The sequence below is a fragment of the Lepus europaeus genome, chromosome X (assembly GCF_033115175.1).
Source record: "Lepus europaeus isolate LE1 chromosome X, mLepTim1.pri, whole genome shotgun sequence".
Classification (NCBI taxonomy): domain Eukaryota; kingdom Metazoa; phylum Chordata; class Mammalia; order Lagomorpha; family Leporidae; genus Lepus; species Lepus europaeus.
This window is the reverse complement of record NC_084850.1, coordinates 72,147,246-72,163,788: the sequence shown is the minus strand read 5'-3', so window position 1 is coordinate 72,163,788 and position 16,543 is coordinate 72,147,246. Positions and strand designations below refer to the sequence as shown.

Here is a 16,543-nt window from a genome sequence, read left to right as displayed (position 1 = left end):
ATTTAAATAGTGAGATCTGGAGCTTTTTGAGCTGATGATATTTTGAAGATTTATTTTTATTTATTTGAAAGGCAGACTGACAGAGAAAGGAGAGGCAGAGAAATCTTCCATCTATTGGTTCACCCCACAAATGGCCACAATAGCTGAGGCTGGGCCAGGTCAAAGCCAGAATCCTAGAACTCCATTTGGGTATCCCTACGGGTGGCAGGGTCCCTGGTACTTGGGGGCATCTTTCATTGTTTTCTCAGGTGCATTAGCAGTGGGCTGGATTTGAAGTCAAGTAGCCAGGACTTGAACTGGTATTATGATATGAGATGCTGCCATCACAGGTGGTGGCCAGGACACCAGTCTCAAGTTGTTGATGTTTAGAAGAGATTTTGAACTTCAGATTAATTATGGCATGGGTTAAGACTGATGGGGGTGTTGCAACACATGTATTCTGCACATGAGACAGATATGAAATTTGGAAGACAAAGGGCAAATTATCTTAAGTTGAACAATGTCTTCCCCAAATTCATGTCTATCCAGAACTTCAGACACCTTAGTTGGAAACAGTTATGGCAGATGTAATCAAGTTAACATGAGATTATAGGTTAGGGTTGGCACTATGTCCAATGATTGATGTCCTTATAAGCACAGATATTTGCATAAGCACACAGACATACATAGCAAAGAAGTCCATGTGAAAGTAGAGGTAGAAATGGGAGGGATATAGTCACTAGTCAAGGAAACCAGGATTGTTGAAAAAATAGAAGGTAGGAAGAGGCAAGTATGGATTCTTCCATAGTCTTTAGAAGTAGCATAGCCCTGTCAAAACTTCTATTTCAAACATAACCTGAATAACTGTGAGAAAATAAATTCAGTACTGAAAATACACTCACACATCTAAAAATACATATACATCTTCAATTGAAATCAGAATCAGTTAATACAACATGATGGTTGCATATTTTCCCTTCTTGGGAAGTGTAATCTTTACTAGAAAAGAGTTGTCATGTGGATTCCAAGATGGCAAAATAGGGAAAGAGCTTACTGCTTTGACTAGGGGAAGATAGTTTAACAAAAGTGGAGAGATTGCAATCTCATGGAAGAGTTAGGGAGAAAACTACAGTGGAAATTCCATAGAAGACAGAGAGATGCTGTGGATCTACCTGGAGAGTGTGGACGTGTAGCACAAGCATGGATACAACAAAGGACCTCAGCAGCCAAGAGCCTCAGTGCCAGCTTTGGAGAGTGAGTTGAGACCAGACTGCAGCAGCCCAAGCTACTGGTGACATAGCTGTAGGGAGAGCATGGCATGAGTCCAGCCTGGAGCCCTGTAGGGGACAGGGTACTTGCCAACCTAGGAGAAAAAAAAGGGCACGTTTCTCTCTCCCTGGCCCCCTAAAAACAGCACCCTACAAATGGCTGAGAAAGGGCGGGCACCATTTTGGACATACACAACAGCCGTACCAGCTTGTGTCCGTGCACCCAGCAACCAGCTAAGAGGAGCCACCTGAGTCTGGCTGGAAGGACTGACAGGGACTGAGCACTCACATAGGACTGTGAGGTGCCCCCAATCTCCCAACACATCACAAGTTCTGTGGCTCAAACTGCCTAGGTGGAGCACCCACAGGCAGCTAGCTCTGAAGTGTCTCCACCTCTCTGTGGACAGGACGGACTGGTAGGGAAGAGTGGATCCTCAGTGCCCTGTGACTGTGGAAGCCTTGTATGTTGGTACTGTGGAAAAACTGTGGTTGCATAGTAGGATGCAGGGTATAGCTGGGTCAGTGGGAAGCTTTACAGAGGGCTCCCAGAGTGTCTGGGGTGGGTCATTTCAGTGGGATCCGTGCTCACACTGAGGACTACATTGATCCTTTGTGTGGTTTTTGTGGCAGTATGGATGAGTATAGCACCCACTGTGGGCTATAGCCTGGGCATTAATCACCTTGGAAGAGAGGAGGTGAGGGTGTGACTATGCCAACAGAGCTAATCAAACCATCCCTTATAATAAAAAAAGAGATCTACCATGCCTAACTTGGATGTCACCTTGGATACTCCCACCACTCTGAAACACTGAACAGAGCTTCCTGGTCACACCCAGCACACACCTCTGGATATTCACTGAAAGAGCAGACACTCCACTAATCCACAGAGGTATAGTTCAAAGATAAAATTCAACAGAGGAAACAAAAGTATCTCCACAAATTCCTAAAAATAAGTGCAGAAATTCAAAAAACAATAATAAGGAAGACAACAGAAGGCCACAAAGGAACACAACAAACCTTCAATATTGGAATGTGAAAATGAAGAGATTGATGAAATGCCAGAAATGGAATTCAAAAGATTAATTGTAGGATTATTCAGAAGTAATCAGAAGCAAGTCCATGAATTAAAGAAATCCATACATTACATAAATGAAAATTTTTCCTGTGAAATTGAAATTTTAAAGAGAAATCAAAATGAAATATTAGAAACAAATTAAGCAGATCAAATAAAAAATGTGGTAGAAAGTCTTAACAGCCTTGGTGAGAGAGATTCCAAGATGGTGGATTAAGGAATGACATACTGTGCTAGGCTAGGAATAAATAGCTAAAAAAAAGTATAGGAAGTTCACTCTCTGGGGAGAATTAGAGAGAAAATTGCACTGGAAATCCTACAAGAGGAAAAGGAATGTGTGGAAGGTGTGGGCATGCAACACAAACATGGACACAACATACAACTGCAGCAGCCAAGAGTCAGAACAGGTGGCAGCTTGGTGATGGAGGTGAGACTGGACTGAAGCAATCGAAGATATAGCCAGAGAGAGAGTGTGGCATGAGTTCAGACTGGATCCCTGGGGGCTAGTGGTGGCTAGTGGTTGCCCGTGAACCAAGTGAGGTAGAGAGGACATGTTTATTCTGCCACAGCCTCCCCACAACAGCACCGACTGCCCAGCTGAGAAAGGGTAGGCACCATTTGGGGTTTGGGTGGCAGTTGAGGAAGCCTTTGTGCATGCACACAACAAATGGCTGAAACAGGATGCCATCTTTTTGGCAGTACTGGAGGCAGTGGCACACAGAGAGCAACATCTGACCACAGGCTCTTGCATACACGTGTGATCCAAAGAGTCCAGTGGAGGGAAAAATCCACAGTCCCCACTGACTTTGAGCCTGGCTGGAAAGGAGTGACAGGTAGCTGGACACCTGTATAGTACTTTGAGGCACCCCCAGCCTCCCAGGATCAAGAAGCCTTGGCAGAGCTGGCTGGGGGAACATCTGGCTCTCTGTTGACTAGACAGGCTAGCAGGGCAGAGTGAAACCTCTGCACCCAGCGACTGTGGGAGCCTTGTGTGCTGAGAACGTCAGGACTCAGTGGCTACATGAGAGAATGCAGGGTATAGCTTGGTCTCTCAACAATCATTGGGTATGGCTCCACACACTTGCAGCTCCTTATTTGGCTAGGGTGGGTCAGGTCATTGCATCAAAAACCCTGCTCACAGGGAGGACTATGCAGGTCATTTGTGTGGTTCATATGGTGGCACAGATGAGTGTTGAACACACTGGGAGCTAACAATCTGAGCATTATTCAGACTGGAGGAGAAGAGGTGAGCATTGACCATACCAACAGAGGCAACCATTCCCCAACTTCTGTTAATGAGACGTGATCTACCATGTCTAACTTAAGTGTTACCCTGGATATGCAACCTACCATGGAGCACTGAGCAGAGCTCCCTGATGACACCCATCACATACTTCTTGGTATTCATGGAAACTGCAGACATTCCACTAAGCTACAGAGACATAGCTCAAAGACAAAAGCCATCAAGAGGATAAAAAGCCATTCATCCAGCCTTAAAAAAGATGCTTAAGGATATGCTACACACAGAAACACAGAAGGATAGAGATCATTATGTAAAAAGGTGAAGGCAGAAAATCCCCCAGTAAAAGTACAAAGGAAATCCAAAGTAAATAATAGGAATATTTATGGAAAATTGGCAGGACCAAGTTGTTACTTATGAATTGTAACCTTGAATGCAAATTACCGCGACTCTCCAGTTAAAAGATACAGAGTGGCCAAATGGATTAAAAAACAAAACCTATTCATTTGCTGCCTACAAGAAACACATCTCACCAGCAAAGATACAATCATACTGAAAGTGAAAGGAAGGAAAAAAATTGTTCCATACTAATGGAAGCTAAAATAGAGCAGATGTAGCCATCATAATATCAGACAAAATAGACTTTAAAACAAAAATTGTTAAAAGAGACAAAGAAGGGCACTATGTAATGATTAAGGGATCAATTCAACAGGAAGAACTGACTGTACAAAATTTATATGCACCCCGTTACAGGACTCCTGGCTTTTTAAAATAAATGTTAATATATGTAAAGGGAGACATAGCCTCTAATACCATAGCAATGGGGGACTTCAACACCCCACTTTCAGTGATGGACAGATCAACCCAACAAAAAAATCAGCAAAGAAACAAGATACTTAATTGACACTATAGAACAAATGGAACTAACAGATATCTACAGAACTTTCCATCTCACAGTTGCAGAATACACATTCTTCTCATCTGTGCATGGAACTTTCTCTGGGATAGACCACATGCTAGGCCATAAAGCAAGACTCAGCAAATTCAAAAAAATCAAAATCATACCATGCATCTTCTCTGACCACAGTGGAATGGAGCTGGAAATCAACAACTTAAGAATCTCTAGAACATATGCAAACATATGGAGACTGAACAAAATGCACCTAAATGAACAGTGAGTCATAGAAGAAATCAAAAGATAAATAAAAAAAATTTCTGGAAACAAATGAAGATGACAATACAACATATCGAAACATATGGGCTACAGCAAAAGCAGTGTTAAGAGGAAAAGTTTATAGCAATTGGTGCCTACATCAAGAAATGGGAAAGGCATCAAATAAACGAGCTATCAGTGCATCTCAGGGAACTAGAAATACAACAACAAACCAAACCCCAAATTACTAGGGGAAAAGAAATAATCAAACTTAGAAAAGAAATAAACAAAATTGAAGCAAAATATATGAAAGATCAGTAAAATAAAGAGCTGGTTTTTTGAAAAAATAAACAAAATTGAGCTGGCATTGGCCAACTAACTAAGAAAAAGAGGCAGAAGATCAAATTAATAAAATCAGAGATGAAAAATGAAACATAACAACAGATATCACTGAAATAATCATCAGGAATTACTACAAAGAGCTATATGTCAATACATTATGAAACCTAGAAAAATGTATAGATTCCTGGACACATGCAACATAACATAATTCATCCCTGAAGACAAAGAAAACCTAAACAGACCAATACCCAAGATGGAGAGTCAATCAGTAATAAAGACCCTCCCAACAAAGAAAAGCCAAGGACTGGAAGGCTTCACTGCTGAATTCTGCTAGACATTTAAATAATTCCAATTCTTCTCAATCTATTCAAAACAATTCAAACAGATGGAATGCTCTCAAATTCCTCCATGAATCAAGCATCACCTTAATTCCTAAACCAGAAAAAGATACAACAGAAAAGAGAATTATAGATCAATTTCCCTGATGAACATGGAAGCAAAAATTCCCAACAAAATACTAGCCAGTAGAATCCAACAACACATCAGAAATATTATTCACCTGGACCAAGCAGTATTTATGTGTGATATTCAGGAATGGTTCAACATTCAGAAATCAATGTGATGCATCACATTAACAAACTGCAGAATAAAAACCATATGATTATCTCACTAGATGCAGAGAAAGTATTTGATAAAATACAATATTATTCATGATTAAAACTTTTATCAAATTGGGTATAGAAGTAACATTCCTCAAAACAATCAAGGTGATTTATAATAAACACATGGGCAACATCTTATTGAATGGAGAAAAGTTAGAAGCATTCCTACAAATTCTGGAACCAGACAAAGATGTCCACTCTCACCATTACTATTCAGTAAGTCCTGGAAGTTTTAGCCAGAGTCATTAGGCAAGAAAAAGAAATCAAAGGGATACACACTTGAAAAGAAGAGGTCAAACTGTCTCTATTTGCAGATGACAAGATTCTATATATAGGGGAACCAAGAATAACTGAGAGACTATTGGAACTCTTTTATGAGTTTGGTAAAGTGGCAGGATATAAAATTAACACACAAAAATCAATAGCCATTATATACACAGACAATGCTATGGCTGAGAAAGAACTTCTAAGATCAATTTCATTCACAATAGTTACAAAAAGAATTAAATACCTTGGAATAAATTTAACTGAAGAGGTCAAAGATCTCTACAATGAAAATTACAAAACATTAAAAAAAAAGAAATAGAAGACACCAAAAAAATGGAAAAATCTTCCATGTTCATGGATTGGAAGAATCAGCATCATCAAGCTGTCCACACTACTGAAAACAATTTACAAATTCACTGCAATTCCAATGAAAATAACAACATTCTTCTCTGATCTAAGAAAAATGATGCTAAACTTCATATGGATACACAAGAGACCCAAATAGTTAAAGCAATTGTATACACCAAGAACAAAGCTGGAGGCATCATCAGACCAGATTTCAGGACATACTACAGGGAAGTTATAATCAAAACAGCTTGATACTGCCAAAAAAAAAAAAAAAGGTGGGTAGGCCAGTGGAACATAATTGAAACTCTAGGAATCAATCCACATGTCTGTAAACAACTTATTTTTGACAACAGAGACAACAACAAATGGTGCTGAGAAAACTGGATTTCCACATGCAGAAGTATGAAGCAAGACCCCTACCTTACACCTTACACAAAAATCCAATCAAAATTGATTAAAGATTTAAATCTATGACCTGATAGCATCAAATTAGTAGAGAACATTGGGGAAACCCTGTTAAGACATTGGTGTAGGCAAAGAGTTTTTAGAAAAGATCCCACAGCACAGGCAATCAAAGCCAAAATGAGCGAATGGGATTACATTAAATTGAGAAGCGTATGCACTGCTAAAGAAACACTTATCAAAGTGAAGAGGTGACTGACAGAATGGGAGAAAATATTTGTAAACTATGCAACTGATAAAAGATTAATATCCATAATATATAAAAAGGTCAAGAAACTCAACAATAACAAACTATCTAGTTAAGAAACGGGCAAAGGATTTGAACAAACATTTTTCAAAAGAGGAAATTAAAATGGCCAACAGACACAGGAAAAAATCTTCAGGATCACTAGCTATCAGGGAAATGCAAATAAAAACCACAATGTGGTTTCACCTCACCCCAGTCAGAATGGCTTTCATACAGAAATCATCAAACAACAAATGCTGGCAAGGATGAGCAGAAAAAGGTACCCTAATCCACCACCAGTGGGAATGTAAACTGGTATAGCCACTGTGGAAGACAGTATGGAGAAACCTCAGAAATCTGAATACAGACCTACCATATGACCCAGCCAACATATTCCTGGGAAGTTACCCAAATTAAATGAAATCAGCATATGAAAGAGCTACCTGTACCCTCCTGTTTATTGCAGCTCAATTCACAATAGCTAAGATATAGTATTAACCCAAATGCCCATCAATTTAAGACTGGATAAAGAAATTATAGGCTAAGTACACCATGGAATACTACATAGCAGTGAAAAAGTGAAATCCTGTCATTTGTATCAAAATGGATGAATCTGGAAAACATCATACTTAGTGAAATAAGCCAGCCTCAAAATGACAAATATCATATGTTCTCCTTGATCTGTGGTAACAGTGTACTTAAAAGGTAATCTATAGAAATGCAATTGACATTTTGAGGTGTGATGATTTTGAGCAGCTCTTGTCTCCACTGTTGAGGAACAGTTTTTCTTAATACTATTTATTGAACTCTTTACTTAGTTTAGGGTTAATCTTATGAGTATAAAGTTAATCAAAAACAAATCTTTGTAAAAAATAAGAATGGAAATAGGAGAAGGTGGAGGAAGAAGGGTGGGACGGTGGGTGAGAGGGACAGTAGAGTGGGAAGAATCCCTGTGTCTTCAAGTTTGTATATATGAAATGCTCAGTTTGTATACCCTAAATAAAAGGTTTCTAGGTTAAAAAAAAAATAAGAGTTGTCAGCTTTTCACCTTTAAAGTGAAGACTGGAGAAAACTGATTTCCTGTAAATGAAAGTAAATCTGTTCGTTTCACAACAAGCAATAGAGAACATGTCCTAATGAAACGCAACTTGAAACTCTCTTAATCACAATGTTCACAATACAGAACTGAGCCACTTTTCCCTCCTCCTTGCTCCAAAGTTTCTTGGGTTTATTACCAATGTTTTCGAAATTGAAACGTATAGGTGGGAACAGGTGGGCAGGATGTTCTGCGTTCGCCAAAAGGGTCTGTACAGAAGAGACACAGAAAGGCTCTGGGAATGTTCCAGAATGGAGGAAACAGAATAGATGTAACTATAAGCCCCTTATCCGAGAGACTGGATCTCACAAGGGCGGAGTTTATAAAAAAGTTTTAAGGACGTTATTTGTCAATTGACAGAACTGCAATACAGTATTTAATCATACATAACTTATTAGTATTAAATTGATTGCTTCTGTATGCCGGCAAAAGTACTGTCGTCTTTTCCGTCCTCCCTCCCTTCTCCCTGTAAGCTCGTCCACTATTAAAGTGACTTTTGCTTCATGTCGAACTTTTGAAGCCTTTATAGCTTTATGAGTGATGAAGTTTACGTAATCATTGCCAAAAGTTGCTTTCAACAGAACTTCACCGGTATTGAGTTCACTAACGCTCACCACAGACGGTTTCTGTGAGGAAATTCCCCTGGAAGCAAAGGGCGGTGATGCGTGTAGTTTTCTCGAAGACAGGGAGAGACAGGAGGGGAGGGACGCAGGAGAGATTAGGAGAAAGCCAACGGGGGAAAACGTTGGGGCAAGTGATTGTGCGACGGGTCCGGGCTGGCGGGTGGTCTTTGACGGGGTCTCATGCCATCACGCACTTGTGCCCAGGGCGGTCCGTTAGGCGCTCCCTCACAGCGCAGGTCGCGCGCGCTGGGGGAGCGCTCAGCCCCGCCCCTCTCCCCTGCTCCCCCTCGTCGCCCCCTGCGACGCGCCCTCGGGTGACGCTGCGCGGCGTCGTTGGCGCGGCCTCTGTGACCTCACCGCACGCTCCCGTTGGGCGTTATTGCGCCGTCGTGGACGACTAGGCGAGCGTTAGGCGACGGCTCCTCAGACCAGCTGTGTCTCCGGGCTGCGAGGTCCCGGGGCAGCCCGGCCTCCGGGGCCCAGACGATCGGGCTTCGGACGTCTCGGCGGCGGCGGCGAAGGGTAGCGGCGGCGGTGAACTTGGCGGTAGCGGCGGCGGCGGCGGCGGCGGCGGCTGCGACGACGGCGGCGGCCGCTTGCGGGAGCCACAGGTGTCCCGAAGCCAAAAAGGTGCGGTGGAAATCCCGACGTCCCCGGTCCTTTGCCCTTACGTGGGTCCGTTTCTATACTCCTGTCAGCCTCCCCCGACGTCCCCAGACACCCTCGGCGGGGGGCCCTCAGTCCACATCGCGTACCCGGCGGCTCGTGATTCCTCCCACCTCAGATCGCGGCTTTCTGCCTTTTTCCAGACCTGGGATCCCGAGCCTAGGTGCTGCGAAGGATGGCGCTCAAACGCATCCAGAAGGAGCTCCTCGATCTGACGCGGGACCCCCCGGCCCAGTGCTCCGCGGGTCCTGTGGCAGACGACATCTTCCACTGGCAGGCTACCATCATGGGGCCCGACGATAGCCCCTACCAGGGAGGCGTCTTCTTCCTAACCATTCAGTTCCCGTCCGATTACCCTTTCAAACCACCCAAGGTCGCATTCACCACCCGAATTTACCATCCGAATATCAACCGAAATGGAAGTATCTGTCTAGACATCCTTAGGTCCGAGTGGTCGCCAGCATTGACCATTTCCAAGGTGTTGCTGTCCATCTGCTCCATGCTGTGTGACCCCAACCCGGATGATCCTTTGGTCCCAGAAATTGCAAGGGTCTACCGAAAAGACAGGGTGAAGTATGACCAAATAGCTCGAGAGTGGACCCAGAAATATGCCATGTGATTTTGAAATGAATAAAAAATAAACCAGCTCATCGGTTTATTAATAAAAACACATTTGGCAGATCAAATGGGTGTCTTTTTTTTTCTCCAGTTTACTCCTGGTTTTATTTAACCATTTGTTTTTAAAATTACTTTCCAAGAAGCAACCCCCCGCTTCTGGGCACACTTTGTACAATTTTCATATCAAAGTGTGAGTGGAGTAGGTGGGGAGTTGGGAGTGTGGGAGGAGTAGGAATTGAGATATGAAGGGAGTGTAAAACAAAAAGACCAGTTTTTATCTAGCTTTGACTAAAGTATTAATTTCAGATTGAAAAACAAAGCAAGAACAATGGGGTGATGGCTTTATGATCAAAAGGAGAGCAATTCCACCAACCAGTGGGAAAGTTTTTAATGTGGAGTCTGGTAGAACTGACAATACTTAGAAAAACTGGCTGAAGATTACAAAGATAGTTAGGTAGTCTTTTTATAATGAAGAACCTCTGTCTTAAGGTGTTTTTGATCAAGGGTATTAACCCTTACACTGTGTTTTGAGGTGTAGATTTAACTAAAAATGAAATGGGTTAGGAGTTGTTAAAGTGGTTTTTTTCCCCAGCTTAAACATTTTGTGCCCATCACCCCACCATTTTGCCCACTCTGCATCTCTCCCACTCTGGATTGGATGTAGCTTCTCAGGATATGTCTACTAATTGTAACTTCTGGCCACATTGCCAGTTCTAGACCAGTACCTTCATTAGTCAGGGCACAGCAGGCAGCATGAGGTTCACTGGCATCAGTTCCTCTTGCTCCCAAGTTCCAGGTGGGATATGGAGGGCAGACCACAAAAGCACTGCACACACATTATTTCATCCCTGAACAACCCAAATCTAGGAGTCCCCCAATCTTTGAAGGAGGACTTCTAGCTAACCTGCCCGAACTTGCCACAGAGGAAGATGTTCTTCTCACTGATCTAGTCAAGAAACGCAAACCTGCCCTCTGACCTGGAGGAACCTCTATATTTGAAGACTGATTGCTATATGAACATATCTCAATAAAACCGTTTTAAAAAAACCTGAACTTTTAATAATCTTTTAACTAATCAAGCATAAGGTTTACTTGTCTGTTTAGTTTCAGTTTACATTCTTACAAGGGTATTTAGATAAAACATCAGTAAGTACACCTTTTAAAAAATTTGTTTTAAATTAAAAATAAAAAAAAAACCTGCTTTGAACTGACAACCAGGATAAGTGCATCATGAAATGTATAGAAGTATCACAAAGAATTTAACAATTCTTTTAACAAAGTTTTAACAAAGTTTTAACTGCTTTGATCTCTCTGGTAATGAAGGTTTAAAAATTAATTTTATGAAAATATGAGTACTTGTGTGTACTGAAAATCCCGATCTTTCCTGTAGAACTTGTAAATTCAGGAATGGTTAATCAGGTTGTAAGCAGATTACTACCATCACTACGTTTTTAAAAAAAAATGTAATCATAATTTCTTTTTAACAATATGAGGTGAGGTGAGGTGACTATGATCTGAATACCCTACAAAATTCATGTGTTCAAACTTTATTGTCAGTGTGATAATATTAAGAGATAATCTCTTTAGAAGGTGATTAAGTCATGAGGAAACATGCCTTTATGGATGGGATGAGGGCCCTTACAGAAGGAATTGAGGGAAGCCAGCTTTGTGGCGTGGTGGGTTAAGCTGTGGCCTGCAAGGCCTGCATCCCTACGAGTGTCGTTTGGAGTCTTGGCTGCTAAATTTCTGATCCAGTTCTCTGGTAATATGCTTGCTGATGGGCCTTGGAGAGCAGTGGAAGATGGCCCAATTACTTGAGACCCTGCCATCCACATGAGAGACCTGGATGAAATGCCTGGCTTCCTCTTGGCCCAGGTGTGGCTACTGAGGCCATTTGGAGAGCAAACCAAAGGATGGAAAATCTATCTCTGTCTCTTTCTGTCTCTCTTATACTGTATTTCAAGGAAATAAATATATTTAAAAAATGATTTGAAAAAATGAATTCATTTGCTTTTGCTGTTCCAATTCTTCCCTTTGCCCTTCTCATGTCTTTTGCCTTTATTACCATAGCAAGAAGGCTGTCACCATGCCAGCACCTTGATCTCGACTTCCTAGTCTGCAGAACTATAAGAAATTATTATTATTTATCAATTAGCCAGTCCAGGCATTATGTTATAGCAGCATGAATGGACTAAGACGGGAGGAGTTATTTATCAAAATAAGACTACAAACACATAGGAAAATTTTGTTTATCTAAGGTACTAAGACCTAAAATATAATTTTTTTTACCTAAATATTCAGGCGGTGCTGTCAAATAAGACTGTTCCGTATCTTCCATGTCCAATATGGTAACATCTTGTCACATATGAGCAATCAAAATTTGGTAAGTATAATCAGGCAACTGACTTTTAAATTTTGCTTAATTTTAATTAATTTTAAATTAAATATTAATTAAATTAAAATATCCCCCTAAAGCTTAAGGTAGGAAATATGTACAGGTATTTGGTTTCATTGTGATTCTGGAAGTCATTGACACAGGTAATGATGTACCAGAGGTTAGTGACTTTATCAGGTGACCTATCAAGATGGAATTGAGATCCTGGAAAAGCCAAGAGTTTGAAGCGAAGACAGAAGAGCAGTCATAAAAGACTAACTGAAACTTTAGTTATTATGGGGGGAAAATAAATTGAGGATTTGAGTAGCATGGAGACAATTTTTTTTCTTAATTGAATTTTCAATGATTGATTCTTGAATCAAAAACTTGTGTTCTATCCAGAATCCACCAAAAATTAGTTGAATTACACTGAACTAGTAACTTCTGTGAACCTTAGTTTCTTCAGGTATTAAAACAGAATAATAACCATAATACTTCCTAGAGTTTATAAAATAAGTTATGTGAAAAGTATTCTAATATGTACCACTGAATTCACATTCAGTAATGAGAGTTGTATTGGATATTATTTGTCTTCATTAGAATTCTGTTCAGACAACCTTGTACTGCAGTGCCAGCAAGATGAACAGTCTGCCAAATCTATACTTTGGGTATTTCTAAGATGCTTGGAGAAGACTCAGACTAAGAGAAACTGTCTTTGATTTAAATTTATTTGGGAATTCATGAAAGGGTACATTGACAAGGGTGCCATACAAAGTATCTCCATAGAGCACATAAAAATCAATTTGAATACTTGTTAAAAGTATAGATTCCTAATCCCATTCCTAAAGTCCGTTAGAAGCCAAAGTAGCCTGAATTTACAGTATTCAAAATGATTTTTTAAAGAATTTATTTTTTTAAATTTATTTGGAAAGTAAAGTGACGGAGTTTTTTTAAAATTTATTTGAAAAATAGAGTGGCAGAGTTTCCATCCTCTGGTTCACTCCTCAAATGGCCTGGAGCCCAGAACTCCACTGGAACTGCATTCAGGTCTCATATGTTGGTGGCAGGTGCTCAAGCACTTGGATCAACATCTGTTGCTTTTCTAGGAGCATTAGCAGGGAGCTAGATTAGAAGTGGAGCAAATGGGACTCAAACCGGGGTTGTGATGTAGGATGCAGGTGGAAGCTTAAATCACTGTACCTTGGAGCCAGCACTGTGGCATAGTAGGTTAAGCCTCTGCCTGCAGCACCTGGGCACCAGTTCAGTCTCGGCTGCTCCACTTACAATCCAGCTCCCTGCTAATGCATGTGGGAAAGCAGCAGAGGACAGCCCAAGCGCTTGGGCTCCTATACCTGCGTAGGAGACTCAGAAGAAGATCCTGGCTCCTGGCTTCAGATCAACTCAGCTCTGGCCATTCTGGCCATTTGGGGAGTGAACCAGGGGATGGAAGACCTCTCTCTCTCAAATAAATAAATAAATCTTAAAAAAAAAAAACACTGCACCATAATGCTGGCTCCCAAAATGATTTTTAAGCAGGTAGAAAATGAGCATACTTGGACACTGGATTTCATTATACTCATTGAGTTTTATTTGTTAACAAAAGAATATGAGAATCTGAATTATCTTCAAGATAGAATAGCCCTGTTGCCAATTTGGGAGTATTATGCATATAGTTAATCTTGGCACATGCACAGCAATTAATTAGGTTGGTACTTTTTGTTGCCAGTGTCTATAAGGTAGATAAAAATGGGGTGTACTAGAGTAATAACAAGGGTTTGGGTAAGAGTAAAAAAATCATCCCAAATGATAGTAGAAAACGAATTCTAACAGTAGGACTAAAAGGTACTAGCCATTTTGCTGTTAGGGGTGTTCAGGGAGGTTCAAGATGTTAAGAGGATATGGAATTTCAAGTGGATCATAGTAATTTCTAAGCTAGAAAATGTAAACAGAGCCAACAAACAAGATCAGTCATCAAAGGTCAAATTTAGATCTTCTGCATGTACAAGAGCAAGAAAGCACAACTACTCAGGTAATTAAAAATAGAAACTCAATAACTTCAATCATAAAAGACATGTTGATTGATGTCCCATAATCTCTCAGATACTTTCCTTATGTCTTGATTTCAAATAAAAACGTAGTCAGGAAAATATTCATTTTGGACAAATATGTCCACAATAAGGAGTACAAAAGTAAGAGCCACAAATGGTTTGACAGATCTTTAAGTCTTCATGTAACAAAAGTAAAACTTCCCCCAATATGAAGTGGTAAGTGAGTACTACTTAAGAGTCATATACAGGTCTGGTTCAGTGTCTTGTGACAGCTCTCTTCTTCAGTCGTGCCATCTCCTTCTGGTTCCTGGTTAATTTGAAGGTAAGTTCTTCACACGGCCTAGAGGTTCACTGAGAAGCAGGAAGTGTCCTTTTAAATGAAAAGCATGACTCCAAGAATCAACGTCCTTTAATTCTACTGCATAGAGTTAATTAAAAGTACTTGCAAAGTGCCTCCTTTCCACCTGGGCTATAAGGATTCCTTTTGAAGATGTCTTTTTTATTAGACAAGGTCACCTAGTTGCAAGTCATGGTGCTTAATATTTTCATCCCATAAAAGTGTGCTGTGAAATGACTCCTCAAGTGATTTGTTTGGGGGGGGGGTGTGGTTATGAATCCCTACAATATGATAACATGTCTTCTTTAATAGCAACAGGATCATGCATACTAGACTTGAGAATTTTAAATTTTCCAGTAATAATTTCAAATAGTGATAATTTATATTTTCCAAAGAGTGTGGATCTCAAATTTATAAAGATAATTGGGAGAACCTTTGAGCAAAGGAAAGCAAAAACTTCTACAGATTTATCAAACTGAGTTTTAATAATTTCAGTAGTCTTTAATGTCGATTTAGAAGACTGGAGATAGTAGGTACAGTGAAAATGTGGCAATACAGGCTAGATGTCACAAATTGCACTAAGTATTTTCCTTGTAAAAAGAGTTTTTCTGTCACTGTGGCGCTCCATTGCTGCCCTCCCAGTGGAGGTAACTGTCCAGTAGTAATTTAGCTAATAAGTATTGGGGCTCATCTTTGGGGAAAGTCTTCCTCCTAATGGGAGGAGTACATAACACCATCGTTTTTTAAAAAGATTTACTCAAACAAGACAAGTATCTGCTAATACTAACTGATAGAATCAAAAAGGGAGAGAAAGATCCAACATGGGAAGTGGGATACACAGCAGACTCATAGGATGGCAGATGTCCTAAACAACACTCTGGCCTCAGAATCAGCCCTCAAGGCATTCAGATCTGGCTCAAGAGCCCATGAGAGTATAGCAGGCATGGAAAGCCAAGATATCATGGAAAAAAAAAAGACCTAAATGAATGATCTCGGTGAGTGAGATCCCAGTGGAATGAACGGGGCCATCAAAGAAGGAGGTACCCTTCTCCGAAGGGAGGAGAGAACTTCCACTTTGACTGTGACCCTATCGGAATAAGATCAAGGTCAGCGAACTCTGAGGGCTTCCATGGCCCTGGCAACTCATGACTGGAGCCTAGGGAGATTGCTGACGCCATGAACAGGAGTGTCAAATTGTTAAATCAGCAACAGGAGTCACTGTGTACTTACACGCCATGTGGGATCTGTCCCTAATGTGTCGTCTAAAGCCAAGTGATGCTATAACTAGTACTGAAACAGTATTTTTATACTTTGCGTTTCTGTGTGGGCACAAACTGATGAGGTCTTTACTAATTATATACTGAAGTGATCTTCTATATATAAAGAGAATTGGAAATGAAAAAAAAAAAACAACCTGGTGTTAAAATGGAAATGGCATAGAAAATTAATTAATTTAAAAAAATTACGTAGGATCTCTGTCTTTAATGTGCTGTACATTGCTATTTAATGCTATAATTAGTAATCCAATGGTAGTTTTTTCACTTTATGTTGCTATATGGGCAAAATGTTGAAATCTTTACCTAATATATACTAAACTGATCTTCTGTATACAAAGAGAATTGAAAATGAATCTTTACATGAATGGAAGGGGAAAGGGAGCGGGAGGGGGGAGGGTTGCGGGCGGGAGGGAAGTTGTGGGAGGGGGGAAGCCATTGTAACCCATAGGCTGTACTTTGGAAATTTATATTCATTAAATAAAAGT

At 40.5% G+C, this 16,543-nt stretch overlaps 1 protein-coding gene across 1 annotated transcript; it reads left to right on the top strand.

The window, feature by feature from the left end:
• Positions 1–9,579: 9,579 nt before the first annotated feature.
• LOC133753163 (ubiquitin-conjugating enzyme E2 D2-like) lies at positions 9,580–10,023 on the top strand. The gene has a single exon (XM_062183569.1). It carries the CDS (start codon positions 9,580–9,582, stop codon positions 10,021–10,023), a length of 444 nt encoding a protein of 147 aa, XP_062039553.1.
• Positions 10,024–16,543: the final 6,520 nt, after the last annotated feature.